General features: G+C 39.3%; 1 protein-coding gene across 1 annotated transcript; it reads right to left on the bottom strand.

The window, feature by feature from the left end:
- Positions 1-1,343: 1,343 nt before the first annotated feature.
- LOC139734407 (ankyrin repeat domain-containing protein 27-like) lies at positions 1,344-20,275 on the bottom strand. Its single transcript, XM_071645194.1, has 16 exons — positions 20,199-20,275; positions 19,050-19,155; positions 18,271-18,307; positions 17,656-17,785; positions 14,670-14,726; positions 11,661-11,722; positions 10,338-10,494; positions 9,225-9,304; positions 8,382-8,541; positions 8,036-8,107; positions 7,753-7,851; positions 7,011-7,108; positions 6,490-6,583; positions 5,884-6,118; positions 3,416-3,506; positions 1,344-1,447 (listed from the first exon to the last, which is right to left on the bottom strand). Exons 1-16 carry the CDS (start codon positions 20,247-20,249, stop codon positions 1,387-1,389), a joined length of 1,590 nt encoding a protein of 529 aa, XP_071501295.1. The 5' UTR covers positions 20,250-20,275; the 3' UTR covers positions 1,344-1,386.
- Positions 20,276-25,114: the final 4,839 nt, after the last annotated feature.

Genomic DNA, 25,114 nt, shown 5'->3' with positions numbered 1-25,114 from the left:
GCCAAATTTCCAATTGTTGAGTACAATACTGTATTGAATGGAAACATGTAACTGTGCATGTCATATTCATGTCGAGTTCAGAGTGAATAATTTCATGTGTTGTTGAATATCAGAGTTAATATTTTCACTCACTAAATTTGCAAATAGCACCCAACTCGTGCAATTGCAAAATATGTAGCTTAATAGCACTTGGGCATGAATTTAAATTTCAACCACTTCCTTAGATTGATAATCTACCTCCCTACTGATAAACCAATCCTCATTACTAGCATCATTGTATATATTGCTATCTCTCCTCACAGGTAACCTATCCAATTACATGGTATTAATTGAAAATCAAGCAGGATAATGATGAAAACAAAATAATCTAATTTAAAAATTTATATTTGTTGAGACTCTTAAATACACTGACAACACTTTATGAGCTTAAATTGGTAAGAAAGAATGATAATAAGAAAAGTTAGGTCCTTCTGCAATGCCCTAGATGAGAGACATAAGGAAGTGTCATTGTAACTCCATATCAATGATTTAGTGAGAGAGGCTAAGTATGTATTGGCTGCCTTTGGCATTCTTTCAGTGTACTTGTCTGCAGTCTTGGACTAATCCCCCTTCCCTTTGTGGACACCTGACATGATATTCTGTGAACAATCATCTTGCAGGTTAGCCCTCTTACACTGGAACCATGTACTGCATGGTCAGCCATATACTTCACATCCATTTTCTTATACAAACTAGGCAAACTGTTGGATTTTATCTGCTTGCATCAAATTATTTTTCATTTCCGTTTTTTTTTTTTTGAAGCAAGACAAGATGTTTAGTGTTTTAGATCTGATATGGGAGGATTTCCTGAATAAAAAACGAATCACTTCACTGATCAATAAATACAATATTCACATAATTACAGCACAGGAAACAAAACAAAACAAAAATCTCCACTAGATGATGCGAGTGGAGTCTCTTTTTTTTTACAACTTTCAGGTGTGCACAGCTGCTTTCTTCTTTTTGTCAATGCTCAATGAACATATTGCATCTTAAAAACTGAAGCTAGAATTCAGGACATCGCCTAGTGTTCACTGACTGTATTGCAGTGAAAACAGAAACAAGAGTATTGCACAAGAAATCACAACATTTACTCTAAACACTTCTCTTTCCAATGAGGAAAATGAACAAAATTTGTTTACTCAGTCATCTTTGACATTGCACATCTTCCAAGTCTCAGACAGTCTACTGCCAAACATTTTGAAATCAATATGAGTACAATGCAAGAAATTTTCAACAGGTAAACAAATACTTTGTCCAGAGTTTACAATCTTCTCGGCATTCATCCAAGCTGTCAAAACCATCAGAGAGCAAAAACCTCGCTTGGCTATGAATCTTGACACAAGACTAGTCCAGCTTGCCATATGAACAGTCCAGAACGTCACTCTGCAGGGCAGCTAAGAATCCTCTGTAAGAAGAAAATATGATGAAAGTAGATGAGCACTACATTCTTCTGAATGCGTAGTTTTATCACTTTTTCCAATGTGAAGTTTCTTTCTTTTATCTTACTATTCAAAACAAATGTGGAAACAAAAAATTTAGGGGTGGGGGCGGGGGGTGGGGGTGCTGCTCACCTGATCTTCAAGATAACCCCCCCCCCCAAAAAAAAAAAAAAAAAAAAAAATGTCCTGTTTGGTCTGTGTTCCGTGACTCGACTCACCCTAGCTGGGTCCTGTTAGGTCTGTTTTCTGTGACTAGACTCACCCCAGCTGGGTCCTGTTAGGTCTGTTTTCTGTGACTAGACTCACCCTAGCTGGTTCCTGTTTGGTCTGTGTTCTGTGACTAGACTTACCCTAGCTGGGTCCTGTTAGGTCTGTTTTCTGTGACTAGGCTCACCCTAGCTCGGTCCTGTTTGGTCTGTGTTCTGTGACTAGACTCACCCTAGCTGGGTCCTGTTTGGTCTGTGTTCTGTGACTAGACTCACCCTAGCTGGGTCCTGTTAGGTCTGTTTTCTGTGACTAGACTCACCCTAGCTGGGTCCTGTTTGGTCTGTGTTCTGTGATTAGACCCACCCTAGCTGGGTCCTGTTTGGTCTGTGTTCTGTGACTAGACTCACCCTAGCTGGGTCCTGTTTGGTCTGTGTTCTGTGATTAGACCCACCCTAGCTGGGTCCTGTTTGGTCTGTGTTCTGTGACTAGACCCACCCTAGCTGGGTCCTGTTTGGTCTGTGTTCTGTGACTAAACTCACCCTAGCTGGGTCCTGTTAGGTTTGTGTTCTGTGACTAGACTCACCCTAGCTGGGTCCTGTTAGGTCTGTTTTCTGTGACTAGACTCACCCTAGCTGGGTCCTGTTTGGTCTGTGTTCTGTGACTACACTCACCCTAGCTGGGTCCTGTTTGGTCTGTGTTCTGTGACTAGACTCACCCTAGCTGGGTCCTGTTAGGTCTGTTTTCTGTGACTAGACTCACCCTAGCTGGGTCCTGTTTGGTCTGTGTTCTGTGACTAGACTCACCCTAGCTGGGTCCTGTTAGGTTTGTGTTCTGTGACTAGACTCACCCTAGCTGGGTACTGTTAGGTCTGTTTTCTGTGACTAGACTCACCCTAGCTGGGTCCTGTTTGGTCTGTGTTCTGTGACTACACTCACCCTAGCTGGGTCCTGTTTGGTCTGTGTTCTGTGACTACACTCACCCTAGCTGGGTCCTGTTTGGTCTGTGTTCTGTGATTAGAGTCACCCTAGCTCGATCCTGTTTGGTCTGTGTTCTGTGACTAGACTCACCCTAGCTGGGTCCTGTTTGGTCTGTGTTCTGTGACTAGACTCACCCTAGCTGGGTCCTGCTAGGTCTGTTTTCTGTGACTAGACTCACCCTAGCTGGGTCCTGTTAGGTCTGTGTTCTGTGACTAGACTCACCCTAGCTGGGTCCTGTTAGGTCTTTTTTCTGTGACTAGACTCACCCTAGCTGGGTCCTGTTAGGTCTGTTCTCTGTGACTAGACTCACCCTAGCTGGGTCCAGTTAGGTCTGTGTTCTGTGACTAGACTCACCCTAGCTGGGTCCTGTTAGGTCTGTGTTCTGTGACTAGACTCACCCTAGCTGGGTCCTGTTTGGTATGTGTTCTGTGACTAGACTCACCCTAGCTGGGTCCTGTTAGGTCTGTGTTCTGTGACTAGACTCACCCTAGCTGGGTCCTGTTTGGTCTGAGTTCTGTGACTAGACTCGCCCTAGCTGGGTCCTGTTTGGTTTGTGTTCTGTGACTAGACTCATCGTAGCTGGGTCCTGTTTGGTCTGTGTTCTGTGACTACACTCACCCTAGCTGGGTCCTGTTTGGTCTGTGTTCTGTGACTAGACTCACCCTAGCTGGGTCCTGTTTGGTCTGTGTTCTGTGACTAGACTCACCCTAGCTGGGTCCTGTTTGGTCTGTGTTCTGTGATTAGACTCACCCTAGCTGGGTCCTGTTTGGTCTGTGTTCTGTGGCAGGAATCACATCAGGAGGTGGTCCCTTAGCTCCTCCATCATGTGCACCATTGAAACCTGCACAGATTATCACATCACACATCATCACTTCAGGAAATCTCATGGTATACATATTGGATGGACATGGAATGGAATTCAAAGAGTTTAGAAATGCAACTGATATCAAAAATGTCCAAACATAATCAAAGAACTAATCATTTATGAAGAAGGGCTTCTTTAAATCTGGATGTGCTGACAAAACTCTCATCATGTAGCTTATCTAGTATAAAGAATTAACATTCTGTGTTTACCAGGTTTATTTCACATAGATTGAGGACAAGTGCAATACAATGGTCTCATATATTGTAATACTGTGTATTGATAGTGGATCACACCAATATTACAGGCCAGCCAATATCATCATGATACTATTTTCCATATCATCATCTACATAGGACATTTTAGCGGCGCATTAAAAACGCGTATTGTAGTCCGCTCAATTTTTACCGTTCAATATCAGAGCATATTGAACGAATCGCATAGAACAACGTATTAATTCCCCATAGGCTACCGTTGTTACTTGCCGTTCAAGATCACACCATATTCAGTTCTGTCTCGTTTATTGCGTGAGCGCTTGCTGAATGCGCAAACGCTTGCTAAATGCGCAAACACTTGCTACTAGTGCGTGTCATTTTGTTACATTTTTCACAAGCGCGCAAACATCTTGCTAGTTGTTTGTTTCATACGCAGGTTTAGGGGCTTCCCCTTTTCAGCGCTGGGATGGGATTGCCGAGTCAACTTCAGAGACGAGTAGAAGCCGGGTAATTTTGTGCAGTTCATGGTTGCTCTACTTGATTGTATAGATGATGATAATTATATTAGATGGCCTTGATTCATGGAATACCAGGGAATACTGCACTCGTTAGAGTCAATATTGCACTATCTTCGATTCGTGCAATATTGGCCCTAACTCGGGCAATATTACCTGGTATCCCATTCATAGCCATCCAATATCATATAAATATCACACTAAAAGCATATCAAAGGATTGGGCTTACAACTACTTTGGCTTATTTTGTCAAGCGAGAACAAATATATCGCTTGCTTAACAGTACATGGTAGTGGAATTAATGTCCATCTAATAGAGAGACTTATTTCAGTGTGTTGTGACTCTTAACCGGCTTAGAGTGGTTGAGGATAAATTCCTCTAAGATTAAAATGAGCCAGAGGAAGACAGCATCTTTCTAGTGATGTATGTTCACATTTTTACTTCTACTTTTGATTGCTTCTGTGCTTGATATTGTCATCTCATTCCAGCACTTTCAGTTATACAGTCTTTTTATGTTTTCATTATAAAGCTTGATTTTTTAAAAATACACCTAAATTTTCTCTATGTTGGTATCACTCATAATTTTAAGTCATATTTCTGTATGCTACATGTATTCTGCAGTGTTTGTTTACATCTGTTCTGTATGTTGCACAACAGAAATGAAATAATTAACATTCAGTAAGTGGCATACTTCCATTCTTTGTCTGGAAGGGCTTGACATGCAAAAAAAGAAGAGCAACCAGTACACATGTGGTTATATCAAATGGGTTAGTCAAATACCGGTTAGTGATTGGCTAAACAGAGTCACGTGATGGAGGTACATTCGTTATGTTCGCCCATGGGCGAACATTCTTGGTAATGTTCTCCCATGGGAGAACATTTTCACGTAACAAATGACAGAAGGCCTAGGACTGGCCACCCACGCGCGCACAGTGAATTTGGCTCTGCGCGAGCGAGTGATCGAGTGCGTTGTGCTCTGCATGCGTTATGCATGCTGGTGGTTGCAAAGATCGTACACTGTAACTATACACAGCCCAGTCGCTGTGTAGCGCACTGCGTATTAACAGCGTCTGGTCGGGCTATGCTAGCTACGCGTAAGTACACTGATTCTCTACGATCTTTGTTGGTGGTTGACGTTGACGTATTTGACTAACCCATATAATAGAACAGATGATGACTTTTGTTGTCGGGAACATGTACCAAACGTTCCACCCTCAGGGTTTGAAATGCTATTTCGGGGGGCTATAAGTCCCTCGACTTCGTCTCAGGACTTATAACCTCCCTCAATAGCATTTCAAACCCTTCGGGTGGAACATTCGGTATGTTCCCTCCCCCGCCAGTCATCATCTATATATATTAATGTTTTGTATTTTACTTGCAATAGCATACTTACAGTTGCAGTATCATCATGGTCAAAATTAGCAAAGGTGTTGGAACTTTTCAGTCGATATCACATACACATTTGAGATTTGTGCAAACACAATGTTTACTCTGTTTCTGGCCTTGATGAAGAAAATAAATTCATGTGATGAGACTGTCTCAAGCTGGAAAGAGATATCAACAAGACTGGTACAACCAGACTAGTAAGTCATGCCCTGCGCCCATTGAGATCAGTAGTAGTCTCACCTCCAAACACACTTCTGGGTGCAATAGAAGAGGACTCCATCATACGGCTGATGTTGTCAAGCTGCGTCTGAAGTGACTTCATCTGGTGGGAAGATTGTCTCTCTGCCATCACATGTGGTGCTGGTCCTGCCTCACTAGTCCCACCATCCAGGGGAGCTTGAGTGGGTGTGGTGTCTCCACTGGTGCCACTGGTATAGGCAAACTTGGAGGCTGCCATCAGCTCCTCAATGCTCATCTACAAGAATGATTGCATTGATGAGAACTTTGCATCACAATCATATCACTCATACACTTTAGGAGCATTGGAGCACTCCTCTAAGACGGGTTCGGTACTGTTCAGTTTGCTTTAGGAGAGTGCTCGAAAGCATCCTAGGTAACAATGCATAGGTTGAAAAAGAGCTACCATATACATACATGACAGGATGCATGTAAGCACTTCAACAACAACAAAGATAAATGATTAGGAAACGAGGTAATAAACAGATACATATGGGTAGAAGATAGTATGTAACATATTATGTGTTTAGCAGTCATGTATAGGAGTAAATTTCTTCAGATCTTGAACTGGTCATTACAAACTGTTATAACATCCTCTCTTATCATTACCTCTTTCTTCATTCTGTTCTTGCTTGTTTTGATGTGTGAGAAGTCTGTTTCTTTGATGTACTCCACAGCTGCTGTGAAGGTTACTAATGAATACCTAGACACACAGGATAGAGAGACTTTATGTTAACAAATATATTAGCTTACATTCACAGCAGGATTAGAGAACTGACTGACAGCAGGGAATAATTTTTTAACTCAAATTTGATTACCCACTGCAGCTGATTAACAATATTTTGAATGGTATCAGGTACACTTCTATGGAATACAAATGCTACACTAAAGATAGTTTGTGTAGCAGTGGTATAAAAATGCATAGCAAATTGTGATGCAATATCAGGAAAATTATTAAAAATTGGACAGACAGACGGACAATCTAAGCATAATGCCTAATCGGCATCTTCTGAGGCACAGGAATACAGATCTTACATGCTATTTATGAAAGGTAAATGAAGGTAGTATGCAAAGAAAGTCATCATGTCTCAAAGTATGATGCTAGGTAATCAAGATTGGTCAAAACTTACCCCAAGTTATCATGTCTAGAAGTCACCCAGTGATAGTTTTCAATGTAGTAGAGATTGCTGCACAGATGTCTGCACTTGGCTCGGCTGATCACTACCACCTAACACACAGGAAGGTGTGACAACCAATAACAGAATCTTCATCAAGAAATTACAGACCAATACACAAAAATGACTTGGTGCTGATAAAACAGGAGCATAGCTGACTGAGGATATCTTCTTTACAACAACATTACAACAACAACAAAATGAGCAGTGCACAAGTTGGACACCGTATTGACCATCACTTTCTAAATAGACAAGTATTTTGAAAATTTAATAGCACGTTGATTTTCATTAACAACAATGTCTTATAACAGTACCCAGGCATTTCAGTCGATCAAAGTAATAACACATACTTTCACATTATCAACAAAATTTTACTTCCAATGGCTCTTTGCTTCCTTCAGTCTTCACCACAGAACAGACGGTTCCAACTGACCTTGCACATAAGCCACATCACATTTTACACTTATTCACATTTCATGCTTTCTAATCAATCTTGTCATCATAAGCTACAATTGTAGATGAGTGTCAAGCCATAGTATTGCATAGTAAGAAAAGATATTTGGAATGTGTTGCTGTAGACTCATGAATACATCAATGATTATTTTTATGTCTGTTTTTTAACATACTCCATGCCTGTGGTATAATCAGAATTGCTGAACAGCATCAATGTGGAATGCAGCAAACAGAGCAAACTTACCAAAAGGGGAATGAGGTCATCTGAGGTCAAACATTTTAGACTTTGACCTGGCGCCAGATTGTCTCTCAGGTAAACGTTCACCTCTTCCGTAATGTTGTCCTGTACAAACAGATTTTCTCAAATTAATAACCACCAAAGTCATCACATTTCAAGAACAAACATTTACATCTTGCTAACACTACAACAAAATTGCATTATTTTCATACAATTCTCTGCATCTGATTTGAGCAATCATCAAATATCATGCCACTGTAAACTGTTTGGTATATTATGAGTAACTTACAAGAGTAGACTGAAGGCAGATGAGTTTTTCATGAGGTGTGTTGATGCTGTCAAGCCTGGCCAGCTCCACTACCTGTGAGCAAAAAACAAACAAACAAACAAAGAATCCAGTCAAAAGTCATTACCATGACATGACATCACATTCATATATTCATTTTTACTTTACAGTGTCAAATGACAGGTGCTTTTTAGAGAGAAAGGAAAAAAGTACAATGTGATATAGTCCCATTTATGGATATCATTGTCAAGGAATTTGCAACCAAATTTGCTTACAAGTAATTGATATAGATATTCAGAATGTGATGAGAAAGACAGTTATGCATATAGCAAGAATAAAGCTATCTCACTGAAGCTGGTAGAGGGCAGCAGAAATCTTCAGGAACCCCTAGCTGTTCACCAGTCACTCCCTGTAGCTTGTGAAGCTTGTCAGATACAAGGTTGTCGTCCTGATGCTTCTCTGAGCAGATGGCTTTGAACACCTTGGAGTGGACTCCACCCATGACACAGCTAGTGGTGGAAATATGAAGAAATGATTATTACAATCACAACTTTGAAAAATCCACGGGGTATCTCACTGGGGTCAATATGGTTTACAATTTGACTAAACCTGTATACAGTGCACTCTAACTCTGTAAGCAATCTGCATTTCATTGTAAAGGAGCAAATTTCTTTTGTTTTCTATGGCGCTCGGAAATGACTTTGTGAAAACAAAAAATTTGCTCTAACCATGTTCATTTTAAGCCAATTTTGGCCCATAGACTTTATAAAGATTTTGGGATCTGAATTTTTACTTTGTTGTATACTTTTGTTATACCTGTGTTCATTGTAACTGAGTGCACTGTAACACAAAATTCCTCAGTATGTATGCAAGCTGTGTATAATGAAACATATTAATTGTTACATTACTATCTGCATTTTTTGTTGTTCTTCAAAGCAGTGGGATGAGGTATGTCATAAGTTCTCTGGACACTGACCAGATGTGGTCACCTGGCATGCTGAGATCCAAAACAAACTGCATATCACTGTTTTAACATCGTTTCATCCTTCGTGGCATGTGGCAATTTATCCATCGGTTTGGGCCGCTTTGTGCGTTTGAGCAGAATATGCGAACTTGGCATGCCGTCGACTGAGTTGGGGGTGCAAACATGGCACAAGTTAAATGATTGGTTTATCATAAGATCTTATCTTACCTCTCAACAGCAACAGAAATAACCTCTTCAAGTCTGCCATCAGACTGTAGTTTAACGTACTGGTTTGCTGCAAGGAAAGCCTGCAGGGATGATCACAGAGATGCAAAATTTGGGCTCACATCAGGACATCATTCTTACATTTTTTTTTTTTTTTGGTAATAACGACAAACTCATCTGTTTGTGTTCTGAACACTCAAAATGTTATCTTCTACTTGCAATTCACTTTCCTGTTTTTGTTTTGTTTTGTGGGTGTTTTTTTTTTTTAGGGGGAAGGGGGGTTATTTGAGAAAAAAATAAATAAATCATAGTGACAGCATTATACACTTGTTTCAGAGGCTGGCCTTAATATGGATGATTGAAATAATAATGAAAAGCTATTCTCCCTTGGATTTTGAAAGAGAGAAGAAACTCAGATTAAAGATTATGGAGACAAGCTAGAAGACATCACATGGGACATCAACAAATTGCAAATTGATTTAAAAATCAAAGTCAGGAAATTTGTAAGACTATTGCATTTCAATGTACAAATGTATGTTTACAATGACAAAATTTGAAGTAATTTTCTTTTCATGTCTATGACAGAAGGGTAAATCAAATTAGGATATATTTCACATTAAATTTGCATCAAATAAATTCTTTTGTGAAGTATGATACACAAAACTCTGGTGCACCAGTGTTCTATTGCTTCTTGTATCTTATTTCATTGTGCCTCTGACTCATTGTCTTTTGAGAAAACTAGTCAAAATGCTGTGAAGATACACATTTGTATGGCATGAACACAAGATGATAAATTACAAACAATGGGTAGAATTAGGTTTCACTGCTTGAAAAATCCCTTGATCACTGTTTCATGGCGTCAAGTTTGCACAACCTGTCTAGAAGCACACAGCCACATTTCTACCATCATTGTTTCAAAATATATACAAATGTACATACAAAACTTCAGTCAGAAAAATGAGTTTAGAATACAATGCAGTCACATGGCAGTCAATGATTTTGTACGATTTTTAACCCCTGCCCTTGTAGACCAGAAGAGAGAGACAAAATGTAATACATTTATCAAAGTCTTAACAAGACATCAACAATGGGTTTGATATGTAAACTTTGTTTCACCTGTTTATGTTCTTCACAAATCCTCCTGAGTTTGTTGCTGATGTCAGTCAGGTAGCCTCTGACTATCATGTAGTTCTGGTTGAACTGCTGCACACTCTCCTCTAATCGCTGCATGCTTGGACGATTCTCTGTGAAAAGGGCCAGGAGCCGCTGGTTTCTAGGACCACAATCATGAAGAGACAATAGCTATACTGTATACAGCTCTCAAACATTAACCACACTTCCCACAACAGTCTCATGTCTGCTTCATCACATAATTCTCAAGGAATACATTTACAAAATATACACTTTATTGTATTCAATTCCATCCATTATTTTGATTTCCTTCTAATATTTTTGTTTCTTTCATTGTTGTTATAAAGGGCAGCAAGCACATATCTTTATACCCCCGCCAAACGAAGTTTGAAGGGGGTATATAGGAATCAGCGGACGGTCGGGCGGTCGGTAGGGCGGTCGGTCGGTCGGGCGGTCGGTCGGGCAGTCGGGCGGTCGGTCCGTTGCAAATCTTGCGTCGCGAACTACTTCCTCAGTTTTCAACCGATTCCCATAAAACTTGGCACAGATGGGTGCCTTGGGTTGTAGATGTGCAAGACGTATTTTTTGACAGTACCCAAAAGTACGTTGCCATGGTTACGGCATATTATGGGCAAAAATGGGTACAAATCTTGCGTCGCGAACTCCTCCCACAGTTTTTGATCAATTTTTATGAAATTAGGTACAGATGTTCATCTGAATATGTTAATGTGCAAGACACATATTTCCGCAGTGGCAAAAAGTGTGTTGCCATGGTAACGGCATGTTATTGGTAAAATATAGGGCAAAATGCTTCATGGCAAAACTGCTTCATCAGTGTTCTTCCAATTCTCATGGAATTCATATTGAATGTTTCACTTAGGATACAGGTCAGCATGACACATTTCTTGACAGTGACAAAAAGTATGTTGCCATGGTAACAGCTCACATATTATGAGCCAAAATGATGGAAAATTTTGTGTTGCAAACTACTTCCTCAGTTTTTGCCCAATTTCCATGAAACTTGGTGCAGATGTGTGCCTTTGGTTGTAGATATGCAAGACGCATTTTTCGACAGTACCCGAAAGTACGTTGCCATGGTAACGGCATATTAATGGCAGAAGATCAAGGAAAGATCTTGCGGATTTAACTACTTCCTCAGTTTTTTGACCAAAGCTTATGAAATGTTGTTTTGACCAAAGCTTATGAAATGTTGTTTGGCGGGGGTATAACCAGTCGCTGTAGCGACATTTCTAGTTATTCTCTGTCACATCAGAGATTTGTGAACAAACATCAGTGTCTTTAACTCACTCAAAGTAACTTGCTCTTGGTGTGAGGAAATCATCTGAAAAACCAGCTGATCCCCTTCGTCCCTGAAATCACAGAGCACAAAAACAAAGATGTGTCATTAATATCCCTTACAGACACACCTCACTGACATCCCTTACAGACACACCTCATTGACATCCCTTACAGACACACCTCACTGACATCCCTTACAGACACACCTCACTGGCATCCCTTACAGACACACCTCACTGGCATCCCTTACAGACACACCTCACTGACATCCCTTACAGACACACCTCACTGACATCCCTTACAGACACACCTCACTGACATCCCTTACAGACACACCTCACTAAAACATCTCTCATAGACACAACGGAGCACAGACATACAGATCCGTCATGGAAACATGGCCAGTACTAGTGTATTACAAAATTCACAAGTTATACATTCACTACTCAAAACATCGCTTCAAATAAATGCAGCTGATACAAGATCTCTTTTTCTTTCTTACAAACTGTTAAGTTAATCATCATCATGAATTTAGCGTACAATGACTGGTGGCACACTACTGACAGAAATTCTATGTCCTACGGTATGACCAAACTGACTTGTGTAAAGAAATGTGAGAACTGTCATGTTATACACAACACCAACATCCCTCCTCTACTGTGACTTCTAACACTGTTCAACAAAGTAAATTATTTCAACTATCAATGACACACAAAAAACTAGAAATGTCGCTATGGCGACTGGTATGCCTCCGCCATAATGCATGATTCTCCTAATAGGTCTAGATAGTACATGTCGACAATGTGTGATTACATTTTCACAAAATTGGCAAAATATCAAAATGACAAGTTTGTCACAAATGTGATGGAATGTTCACCTTCCTTGACCTAGGTTTAATTGGATGAATAGGAGAGCATGTATTTGGGATTTAAGGACTTTACCTTGACTTTGACCCATTCATACATTTATGCATTGAGTAATTTTCAAGGTATGGAGAAAAAGTGCAATTTCTGTATTGAATAGTAAATTGTTACCATTTTCATCTGGCCTTTGACCCTAAAATTCATAAGATAATCACTGTCAGGCAAAACATGCATAAATATGTAGTACGTTTCAAGATAACTTGAGCCACTTCGGAGATATGGAGGAAAAACTTAGTTCAGCACTTTCATTTGATCTTTGACCTTTTGACCTTTGAGGCAAAAACAAAAGAAAAAAAAAAACTTTCCAGAGAATTTCTATTGGGTTATACATGCATACACCAAGTAAAAAAAAAAAATCCTGCTGGCATTGCATAAACATGACGGCAATAGTAAAATTTTGAAGTGTTGCCCTTGACCTTTGACCCCTGACCTTTGACCCCATGAACCCTAAATTCTTTAGATAATCACTGCTAGTCAGTACATGTATATATACTATGTTCTATGAAGATACCTTGAACAATTTCCAAGGTACAGAAAAAAAAGGTGAAGTTTTAATATTATTACTTGACCTTTTGACCTTTGACCTTTGACCTCATGACCCAAACTTTCACCAGAGAATCTTAATTGGGTAATATATATATACACTAAGTTTCAAGAAAATATCTTCAGGCATTGTATAGATATGGTGGAAATAGTGAAATTTTATGTATTTGACCTTGACCTTTTGACCTTTGACCTTGAGCATGTGCACCCAAAAGTTGATAGGCACAACTTCACCCCCTAATACACATAAATGCCAAGTTTCATTAGGATACCTAAAAAGGTTTTGATAGTTACCCTGTCCACAAAATTCATTATGGACGGACGGACGGACGGACGGAAGGACAGACGGACGGACGGAAGGACGGACGGACGGAAGGACGGACGGACGGAAGGACGGACGGACGGACAACCCGAAAACATAATGCCTCTGGTACCACTTCGTGGCGGAGGCATAAAAATAAGCAATTGCTGATGTTAATCAGTCTTTCATCATGTGACAAAAATTATTCCCCCACCTTCATTTACAAAATGCCCCCCCTCTCTCTCTCTCTCCCTCTCTGTCCATTTATCCATCTATCTATTTATCTTTCTCTCCCATCCTCCTCATTCTCCATATTTCTTTTATTTTATCAATTTGCTGGAGACAAGTGTCATTAATGAATTTATTGTCACATCCCAACCTACAAACCCTACTACCCTTGCCTTTTCCCAACTTTCCTTTCAGCGCTATTTCAGTAGGAACATATGAAGTCTCTTTATAGGACTGTACAAGGTGGTTCTTCCAACTTACAACATTTCCTGGAAGTCATCATGGAAACTTTCCAGACCAATTACCGGTATGCAGGTTAATCAGGAATAAATAGAATGCTGTGCTATCAAGGCGCAATCAGCTTTAATACACATGAAGCAGTGCAATATTGACGAGAGGAGAGCTCTGACAAATGTTGCACAGTCTTTATTCAAGAGCAAAAATATTATTCCATGGAGGGGGACCATCAAAATCAAAATGATGTTTCATTCACATAGATTTGGGAAATTGACAAATTCATAGATAAGATTCCATAAATTCTAATATTTCTCATAAACCAAGCCCTTCTTTTTTTTTTGTGTGTGTGTCCCTTTAAACAAATCTTGTGTGTAAAAGCAAACACTGATTTCAAGTGTCAAGTAAACATCACTTCACACACATCTCCATTTCCATACAAATCATTCTAAATTGCATACCCATTGCATCGGCGACTGATTATCATGGATAAGCATTTGTATACTTACAGAACCAACAACACCTCATCCAAAAAGACACAAATACAGAGCACTCCTGGTAAAACAAACAAGGTCATAACAAAATTCTCATTACAGAATTAAAGTAAGGTCCAAAAATCTCTTTCTATATCTTCATATACTGTAATGTTCAGCTATAAGGAAATTTCACCATAGAACAGAAAAAAAAAAAATTGCCAGTCCAAAAGACTTATCATGGGAGTCACCCATACAGCTAAAAGAAAAAAAAAATACTCTACATTTTCAAGGACATAAACTGAAAACATCTTACCTTGACTGCACCTTCAAGAGGTTTTTCTATGATCAGCATTTTGAAAGGCTTGTAATTCTGTGTAAAAAATGACATTAACTTTCTCGTCAAATTCCTCGCCCAACTAATGAACATTCTCTGTATACTGATTAAATATTTAAGAAAGAACATATGTTCTAATTATCTGCATAGCTTTACAAAAACAAAATAATGCTTTGACAGAATATTTCTTTAAGTAATGATTATCCAATCCTCGTCACCAATTTAAAATCGTCATGTGGGTATGACACACGAGAATTATAGATCTTGACTTGAAGAGAGTTGGGAGAACAAGTGAAGTGTTTATTGCAAGTCTTGGTGGGTGATACAACTCAGAAGAACATGGAGAACACATTATCATAGAAAAAGAAAAGTTGTTAGGATGATGTGTGATGGATGTGGGGGGGCTGGGTGGTTGACAGGTGAAGGTTTGGGGAATTAGTTGGGATATAGATAGTCAGACAGTGAAGGTTGGTCTGGGCATTACATCGTTGACATCTCATAGTAAACATAAACATACAGTTTATGTGTATTCATGCATTGATACCGCATATTAAAGGACAAGTTCACCTTCATATACATGTGGATTGAGTGAATGCAGCTATATTATTAGAACACATCGCTGAAAGTTTGGGGAAAATCGGACATTCCATTCACAAGTTATGAATTTTAAAAGTATCTGTGCAGTCACTGCTGGATGAGAAGACTACTACAGTGGATGATGTCACATGCGTACAACGATATAAGGAAAATATAAAGAGAATTTCACAAAATTCCATTTTCTGAAAAAAATTACCCATTACCTTGACTTGTCACTGACGAATGTTAAGGGTAATATTATTCCGCCTGTTTTCTGAAAGAGGCAAGTCAAGCGTTCTTTTATTATGTGAGAAAAGTGAAAATATGTTGAATCTTCTTTATGTTTTCTTTATATCGCTGTACACATGTGACATCACAAGCTATAGTAGTCTTCTAATCCAGCAGTGACTGAGCAGAAACTTCAAAAATTCATAACTTTTGAACGGGTTGTCCAATTTTCCTCAAACTCTCACTGATGTGTTCTACTTATATTGCTGCATTCACTCAATCCACATGTCTATGAAGGTGGACTTGTCCTTTAAGATCTAGGAATTACTGTGAATCTTGTCCTCTTTCTCTCAAGTTCTATGATTACTTTCCTTACATTTCACTGACAACTTTACAATCTGACTTGTGATCAGTTTGAAATTTTGCTTAAATGGACACATCATCTTAGACACAATGCGAGTTGTACGATGAATGACACATCAAGAAAAGATATATACAGAGATGCCAAGTTCAAAAAACTTTTATGAGTGAGATTTTTATGAATCGGCGTCTCGGCGCTCGCGCGCATGCACACGCGAACGAGGAGGGTGTCCCCCTCCCATGGTAGGGATTAGCTCTTAATGATGCGATCTGGTGCATACTTTAGTGACTATTTTTTACTAATTTTGAAAGGCAAAAGGGAAATATACCTTCAATTGCAACTATCACTTTAATCCTTTGAGCTATGCTCCTTATTTTTGGCCCAAATTGCAGATTTCACCAGATGCGTGAGAAAAATGGATGCCATGCGTGAGATCGTGAGACAGACCCTAAATGCTTGAGTCTCACGCAGAATGCGTGAGACTTGGTAGCTCTGTGTATAGCACATGTAGTATAGTGCGACAAGATACAGATCTTCTATTTGGATTTCTTGCAGACTATTCCCTCTCTCCTTCTCAACTTGAGCTTTGGACTCCTTCACCAAGGGCACTTTCAAAAGCACCAGGTTTAGTATGCATTTTGTACTTTGTAATCATCAGCACTAAATCAACACTGATTTGTTTAGTTACACAGAAGTAATCAAATCAAGTCTATGATATCATCCTACCCCATGATATTTATTCTCATATACTGTATACGCTACATATTTCGCGGGGGTTTTATTTTCGCAAATTTCGCGAGTCGGGAGCTATTCGCGAAATTAACAACACGCGAAAATATTACCTTCCAAAATGAATCCCTTGCCATGATGATACGAACATTTCAGTACTAGTATACCATGTCACAGCTTACCGAACAGACCATACTGGCTAAGCTTGTTTACGCACGTCCACGTCTACTTACGAATACTGTAGAGAGCCAATCCATTATCGCAAGGGGACCACTCATCAGAAATCTAGCGCGATGGACTTTACCACTTCAAAAATGTTGAATTCTAACTTACTAGTTCGCAGAGTTTGGTAAGTTTTTTTCATGCAGTGTATAACTAGTATCATTCTTATTTGCTAGTAAGTTGAAAATTCACACTTTCTTTGCCACTTCATATTTTCTCTGGTCCCCCAATCGCGAATTTAACCACTCGCGAAAATGTGTGACAGCGGCAATTCGCAAAAATTTATGTACGCGAAAATTATAGCATATACAGTAATGATAGGATTTCTTTTAGTGACATTCATTCTAGAAAACAATACTAGTATGCGAAACAGGCATCAAGAGGTTGAGCAGTGAACACATCAAGCTATTACTTCACACCCCCCTTAAAAAAAAAAAAAAAAATGTATACAGGTGAAGTAGTTGACTATATATGTCGTTAATCTATTCAAGATGAACTTCATAACTCCTGCATTTATATCATTAAAGTGACTGCATGGTTAATGAATTTATACGAGGCAATATCTAAAAAAATTAAATTAAATTAAACAAAGTGGTACAGTCATTGCATTGTGATTATGTTAAAAACAAACATTTTACATACTGTTAATGAGGCTGGTGAGGCTGGAGATGCTGACCTCGTGACAAATCTACGTTTTTCAGCATCAATTTACATTCACTATCAATCCTATCAAAGCTACAAATATCATCTGCAACACCTTGGATATACAATTTGTATATATTCAAGTAAGCAATCAGTAGGCCATGGTATGACTCCATTGATTCTTTCTATTAGTCATGGTAAGCTCACCTTATTGTATCCAAGCTCCTCTGAGAGTATTCTGATGCGGCCAGGTTGACTGAATCCCTCTGTTGTTAGGATGAATGCTTCATCTACCAATATGGTCTTACTTCCACTTTTATCTGTGCTGATGTAATGACTGCACAAAGGATAATATGGTGGAGCACAGAAATACCATCATTCTGCAGTTGTTTTCCTCAGGCTATCTGAATATTACAACCTCATAATCATTTAACCATAAATTTTCTCTAATGTCTTGTCAATAACTTTTTCAAGCAAAATCAGCCAATAAAAATGGCCTATGTTGAGACGCTAGGATCTCTTCAAAGGAAATTCTAAAAATACAGTAATAACCCTTCATTTGACATAAACTGGGACATGATGATGATTGTAGCAACTTCTTACCTCAAATTTGCAATTTCACTTTAAGCTAAAGATTAGATATTAGTTAATTTTTTTCACTGGAAAGGAAAAAGGTTCAGTTTTCAACTCGAAATGAATTGAATGAGCTGTTAAATTTACTTCTTGAAAAAAAAATCTGGATCTTGTCTGAAACAGTATTGTTCTGTAGTTGCTGACATGAAACTATATAAACATATTGTAATACAAAACATTGATTCTTACTCTTGCAACATTGGAGATGGCTTCAAGAGATGCGTACCTGCAGGTCAGAGAAAAAGGAGCTTTGATGAATCATTGAAATACCGATATTTTAAACAGCTTCACTTTCAGATATTAGGTTTTTAAACTAATGTTGGGCCTTTTTACTCAGTTACTGTAAACATTCATGATACTATGTGCAAAGAATCATAAACATCAAAAAGAAATTGTATGTAAAAACAAAATGGAAAATACATTGATAATCTTGTCTTTTCACATTTCCCCTCTACATGTTAATCACAATGAAAGTTTAGGACTTTTCCATCTTGTCATGTGCACAGTGTATCTACTTTCAGAATTAATGACAGCTTGTGTCTAAAGTATTCAACTACATGTATATGATATCTAGTTTATGGAACAAAAGAATGGTATTTACGTAAACCCGCTGACAACAAATCCAGAGTATGTTCAGGCAAGTGTCTAAGGGAAATGTGTGTTGTAGCAAAATCAGTCTGTCCTAAACAGGTTAACAATACTCTTTTAATGTCATTTTCTAAATCTACTAGTACATGTAGGTTATCTAAGGCATAAAAATTATTTTAAGAAGAGGGAGGCTACATTCCTTGAGAAAAACTACATATCTTCAAAACAAAAACAAAGACAGAAACTGAAACAGAAAGTTCTCTAATCATGTCATTAAGACGAGGTTTCATGTTACAAATTGGAGGTCTGCCCTGATACAATAATCCTACTGAGACTAGTGAGAGTTTTGGGCAAATCAATACCGGTACAGCAATCCTTACCAAGGAACTGATCACTTATGTCCACTCCTACAAGGGATGCTGTCTGTGGAATGCAGACGAGAAATTGTCTATCCTGAGCATCTTCAAATCTGCTCCTATACCTGGTCTGTAAAATATGCAAACAAAATTGTTATGTCACAGTTCACATACAGATGTACTTTGCTATGCACACAATTTTCATGGCATGGGTGAAACTATTTCATATTATTACCTTTCAATGGATCTGTGAACTGAAGATGCAAAGAAAATGGGATTCAACATTGGGATTCGAACCCGAGATCTCAGGATGCAATGCTAGCCCGGGCCCGGGGCTGCTAGACTTCCATTGCATACACAGTATGTATGTGGGCCCGGCCCGGTGCTCTACCAGTACCAGCTGAGCTACAGAAAGCCCTAGTTCAGTATTCGTCCCAGAAACCTTATAACTTCTCAATGGTCAGAAGCTATAGCAGTGTGTTTGTGTGTGACACATATGCAAACCCGAAGAATAATTCAACTTTGGGTTGGAATAAATGCGACTTGCGAGGGATCACCGAAGTGATGCAGCAGCTTTTGAGTAGATTTATAAACTGCGACAAATGCAAACATATATCCACAATACGTCAATACTACATTTCAATCAACTTCTTGGTATTTGTAACCAGTATCCTCCAGTATCCTTAGCCACCAATAATTCTGCAGTGTCATGTGCATGATAGTACAAGTAAATCTTGACCGGAAGTGGTCGTCGCGTCAGGGAGCTGCGGAGACTGCGTCTACGCCATCCCATACGGAGGAGAGCGATTTTTGTCAATAACGTGGTGATAACGTCCACAAAGAAAAATAATAATAAACAACTCCTCCGGACAGACGGATCTTTCTGTCTAAACAAGATGGATCATTCGGAAATCTCTAGGATCTATTCGCCTCCAAACTCTCTGGGTCATCAATGCTGAATGGCTCATTCAGTATTCACCACTGCGAATCAGCACAACATATAATGAAGTATGTGGGACCGTGTAAACGTTCGCTTATTCTAGCCACTCCTTTTAATTTAACTGAAATACTGCAATGGCACCCACACGCACAAATCAATCCACGGAACAACACTAAAACTCAGTCACAGATACATTCAATGCTTATCATACGTGCTCACTGTATGCACATTACCTGTAGAGCTTTGTATAATGGGTTAAATTCCAAATCTTCGTGGTCAGCCATAGTTCAGCAGCTCCAGTAGTTGTGCAGTGTACATCAATACAACGGATACCCATCATAGGAGCAAGAACAACTTATTCGGATACTATTACTGTAGACCTATAGATGTAAATAAAGCGGTGTATCGGACGATGCGTCCCGTGAACCGCGGCGCCTCACTTATCTCTCCACGCACTCTAGATATGCAGAGTTGGCGTGCTTTCTGGCATAATTTTAGACGCTTCAGCATCTAGCATTAATTATAATGCCAGGCATAATTTGTCTCTTTTTTGCATAATTCTACCATATAATTGCTACAAAAAGGAAATCTTGTGTACCTCTTTTTGGTTTGTTTGTTTGTTAGTTTGCAGCTGATTTGTTGACGAAATTGACAATAAAAAGTTGTGGAGATCTGCTTTGTGTGTCTGTGTGTTTGTGGGGGGTGGTTGTTGTTTTTTGGCGATCGAGCGCAGTTGTTCAGTTGGTGTTAATTCATGTGTGTGTGTGTGTGTGTGTGTGTGTGCGTTATTTTTTCTTGTCAGCTGATACTGGCGACTACACATGTGTAAATTGTAATTCGTAGCAAAAAGAAAAAAATAATGATAATAAAATAAAATAAAAAAGTGTGAGGACTTTTTTTCTGCTTGTCAGCTGATTAGGCACAGTCATGTGTTAATTGTGACATAATTAGGCCTACATGACAATTTAACATAATTTTAAACCGCTTCAGGCACAATCCAATTATTGACGCTGATGGTCACACTACCACTCTCCAACTTCTAATGCATTCAATTCAATTCAATTCATTTATATTCTTTCTTTCTTTCTTTTTTTTTCTTCAACAACTTAACACAACACAAAATACATCAGGAATTATACCATTAATGCATCGACTGTGCAAAGGATAAAAGGATAGATAACAGATAAAGATAGGCCTAATACAAAGCTATTTTCCAGTTGAGAAAAATTATAGGCCTATCTTTCTAAGATTGATAGTATAAGCTAAAAATAAAAAAAGTCTGCCAGTGACCTCAACGCCGGACGCTAAATAATTATTCTTTTCTATTTTTTTTTATATTTGACACCAGGGACACACACACACACACACACACACACACACACACACACACACACAAATCTTCGGCAAAAAACAATTCGCACCCTTGGTTCTGGCAGCACTGATTTTATACATATCTATTAGTATTCTTAAGTGTTTACTATTTATCGACCGGTACTGTACATCCGTGCGATACGGAGCACTTATACACGTTTGCACGTACGTGTGCTACTTACAAGTATGTAGGGTCTATGTACGTTACTTCTGACCAATCCATATTGCCAGCCCAAGAGCGAGCCTTAGCCTCATTTAAAAAAAAAATGAAAAAAAAATGGAGGGGCAAGCATATCATTTTGCCCACCCCCCCCCCTCCATAATTCCAGAGACGAGAAGATTTTCTTTTTTTTTTGACAGAAAAACAAAATGTTACCCCCATAAAGATATTGGAGGGGCAAGCATATTTTAATTTTGCCCCCCCTCCCCATAATCAATAATTCCCGTAATGAGAAGATTTTCTCGTTTTTGAAAGAAAACAAAAATGTTGCCCCCATAAAAATATTGGAAGGCAAGCGCACCATTTGCCCCACCCCACATAATCATAATTCCCGCGATGAAAAGATTTTCTTGCTTTTTTGTTAGAATTTAAGAAATCTGTCCAATTATTTCACCTAATAGCAGTGGCGTAACTACGGAGGGGGGGGGGGGGGTGCGCCCCCTCCCAATCCGCTGGTAAAAAAAAAAAAAAAAACCCTACCGAAATAGTAGTTTAAGTGTTAGTAAACTGCTTTTTGAATGAAAGGGTGATCAAGAAATAAGATATTTTTTCTATGATTTCTTTTAACCATAATTAAATAGGTATATAGTGTGAAACATTGTTCAAAAAACCCGAACCCGACAAAAGATTGTGATTTAGCGTGATTCCTGGTTGGCATTCTGCATATAAGCAGGATGTGCGCAGTGTACTCAGTACATCCGAACGAAGAGTCGCTACAATGTTGCGCAATGTGATGTAGAATGTACACCTTTGTACCTCACGCTTCGTTACATCAAAGCTAGATCATTGATTTTGCAGTGTTGCTTTACATACTAAATGTCTTGCATTGCCAATAAAAAGACTTGACCTGGGCTAATTCCTAACTTTTCCATGTATATAATACACACACACAAACAAACACGCACAATTAGTTTAGGGAATGCTCTAAAGTGCAGATTTTGGACATCCATTCCATGACGCCACCTCGCTGGTCATAGCTCCCCCAGTCATGAACATAAACCCACAGCCTTGACTACAGTGGCGGATCCGGGGGGAGGGGCGCACCGGGCGTCCCCCCCCCCCCCTTTAATTTCCAAAGCGAAAAAAAATAATATAGCTTCCAACGACAGTTTTTGGACAGTAAAATGTCAAAATTTTCAAGCTCGCTCGCTCCTCTCGCTCGCATTTAGTCGTAATGCCATTCTCCTGAAGTTGCTGCCAGTAATTGCCGGCAGTTGCGCCTGGTGCGCTCCCCCCCCCCCCCTTGATTTCCAAAGCGAAAAAATATAGCTACAAACGGCAGTTTGGGGACTGTAAAATGTCAAAGTTTTCAAGCTCGCTCGCTCCGTTCGCTCGCATTTAATGTTTATGCCATTCTTCTGATGTTGCTGCCAGTAATTGCCTGCAGTTGCGCCCGGTGCGCCCCCCCCCCACCCCCCCCCCCTCGCTTAATTTCCAAAGCGAAAAAAATATGGCTAAGAACGGCAGTTTTTGGAATGTAAAAATGTCAAAATTTTCAAGCTCGCTCGCTCGCTCGCATTTAATTGTTACGCAATTCTCCTGATGTTGCTGCCAGTAATTGCCAGCAGTTGGGCCCGGTGCGCCCCCCCCCCCCCCCCACTCCTTTATTTCCAAAGCGAAAAAATATGGCTACAAATGGCAGTTTTGGGACTATAAAATGTCAAAATTTTCAAGCTCGCTCTCTTCGCCCGCTCGCGTCTAATTGTTATGCCATTCACCTGATGTTGCTGCCAGTAATTGCCAGCAGTTGCGCCCGGTGCGCCCCCCCCCCCCCCCTTAATTTCCAAAGCAAAAAAAAAAAATATGCCTATACAAACGGCAGTTTTTGGACTGTAAAATGTCAAAATTTTCAAGCTCGCATTTAATTGTCAAGCAATTCTCCTGATGTTGCTGCCAGTAATTACCGGCAGTTGCGCCCGTTGCGCCCCCCACCCCTCCTTTATTTCCAAAGCGAAAAAATATGGCTCCAAATGGCAGTTTTTGGACTGTAAAATGTCAAAATTTCCAAGCTCGCTCTCTTTGCTCGCTCGCATCTAATTATTATGCCATTCTCCTGATGTTGCTGCCAGTAATTGCCAGCAGTTGCGCCCGGTACGCCCCCCCCCCCCCCCTTAATTTCCAAAGCACAAAAATATGGCTACAAACGGCAGTTTTTGGACTGTAAAATGTCAAAACAAGATAGAACTTTATATATTTTAAAAATCCATGACCTATCCACACATATACGATATTCTATAGGATTTCGAGAGATTAAACTGAGTGTTAAATGGTGCAATCCTCTGGTCATCAGTGATATCGAGTGCAATTGAATTATATTTTTTCCTTCTATATAACCCATGCCACATCAAAATGGTAGAGTGTCGGATAGGCTTGTTCTTCCTATAAGACAGTGTTCTGCAAGGGCCATATCGTCTTGCCTTTTCATATTTGTGCGAACATGGAATAGTCACACTTTGACTCTAAAGGGATGGTATAAATTGGTGGAGATGAGCTTGTGATGGGCTTCGCAGGGCCGATGCCACGTGTTTAAAAGTGGGGGGGGGGGGGGCAGTTTATATTTCTGGTGCCGCTTCCGGGTTTTATCAGCTGCAAGCAAAAAAAAAAAAAAATCGCTCTGATACAATTTGTGAAAAGCTTAACCACATTCAATTTTTCCTGGCGCCTTTTCCGGGTGACAAAGTGCCCCCGCGCCGGCCCTGTAACTTTTTGCGAGATAGGGCCTACCAAGAAACCAAGCTTATAGACAGAGCATATTCTAAGAGGAATTCAATGTTTATATGAAGGAAATCGGTTTTTGGAATGGCCGAAACATCCAAAACAAACAAATAAAAGTAAATCTCTACATTTTGGATATATATATCTCAGCCATCCAATTTTCATCAAATAAACGTTGAATTCATCTCGGAATTAGCTACATATGCTCTGTCATATTACATAAGAAGTTTTTCAATTCCTCACCAAAATAAAAAAAGGAAAAAAATTAAGTTAGGTCTCAACCAAAATTATGATCCTTTAAGTGTTTCCAAGTTATATCTCTCTCCTGGTCGCTCTCCCTCTCTGATTGTCCGTATCTAGATAAATTACTACGTAGCCCTATTCTCTATCTATGTATGTATGTATGTATAATGTATCTATCTATCTATTTATCTATCTATCTATCTATCTATCTATCTATCTATCTATCTATCTATTTTTATCCATATGTGAATCATGTCTTTCTAAACCATCAAGCATCAATGACATATTTGTCAGTCTATCTCTGATCAGGGAGGTGATTTGTCTCACCTCCCTGCTCTGATCATAGGTTTTTATAGTCTATTTTCTGGTTCCAGCAGTACACATGGATTGACGAAAAGAAGAGATTGTAATGCATTATTAGCGCCAAAAGAAGAAACAAAATTAATGGTTGCAATACATTTTGAGAGGAAAAAAATAGAGGAAAGGAAAATGCAAAACGACGACGTTTTGATACAGACGGGACGGAATTCCACCACTCTTATACTCAGTATATAGAGCCCCAGCCCTTCGACATACTAGTAGCCCAAACTTTTCTGTTCT

Source organism: Diadema antillarum, unplaced genomic scaffold (genome assembly GCF_040938485.1).
Source record: "Diadema antillarum isolate AM-2024a unplaced genomic scaffold, OU_Dant_1.0 seq00000525_RagTag, whole genome shotgun sequence".
In the NCBI taxonomy this organism is placed as follows: domain Eukaryota; kingdom Metazoa; phylum Echinodermata; class Echinoidea; order Diadematoida; family Diadematidae; genus Diadema; species Diadema antillarum.
This window is presented reverse-complemented; position numbering and strand designations above follow the sequence as displayed.

Bases quoted from the DNA above. Each gene is read 5' to 3' on its own strand.
- LOC139734407 (XM_071645194.1), bottom strand. From the start codon at position 20,249: ATGGCTGACCACGAAGATTTGGAATTTAACCCATTATACAAAGCTCTA. The intron at 17,786-18,270 runs GTAAGAATCAAT...TCCTTTGTGCAG, and splicing joins CCATCTCCAATGTTGCAAGA to TCATTACATCAGCACAGATA. The intron at 10,495-11,660 runs GTGAGTTAAAGA...TTGTGGTCCTAG, and splicing joins CCAAGAGCAAGTTACTTTGA to AAACCAGCGGCTCCTGGCCC.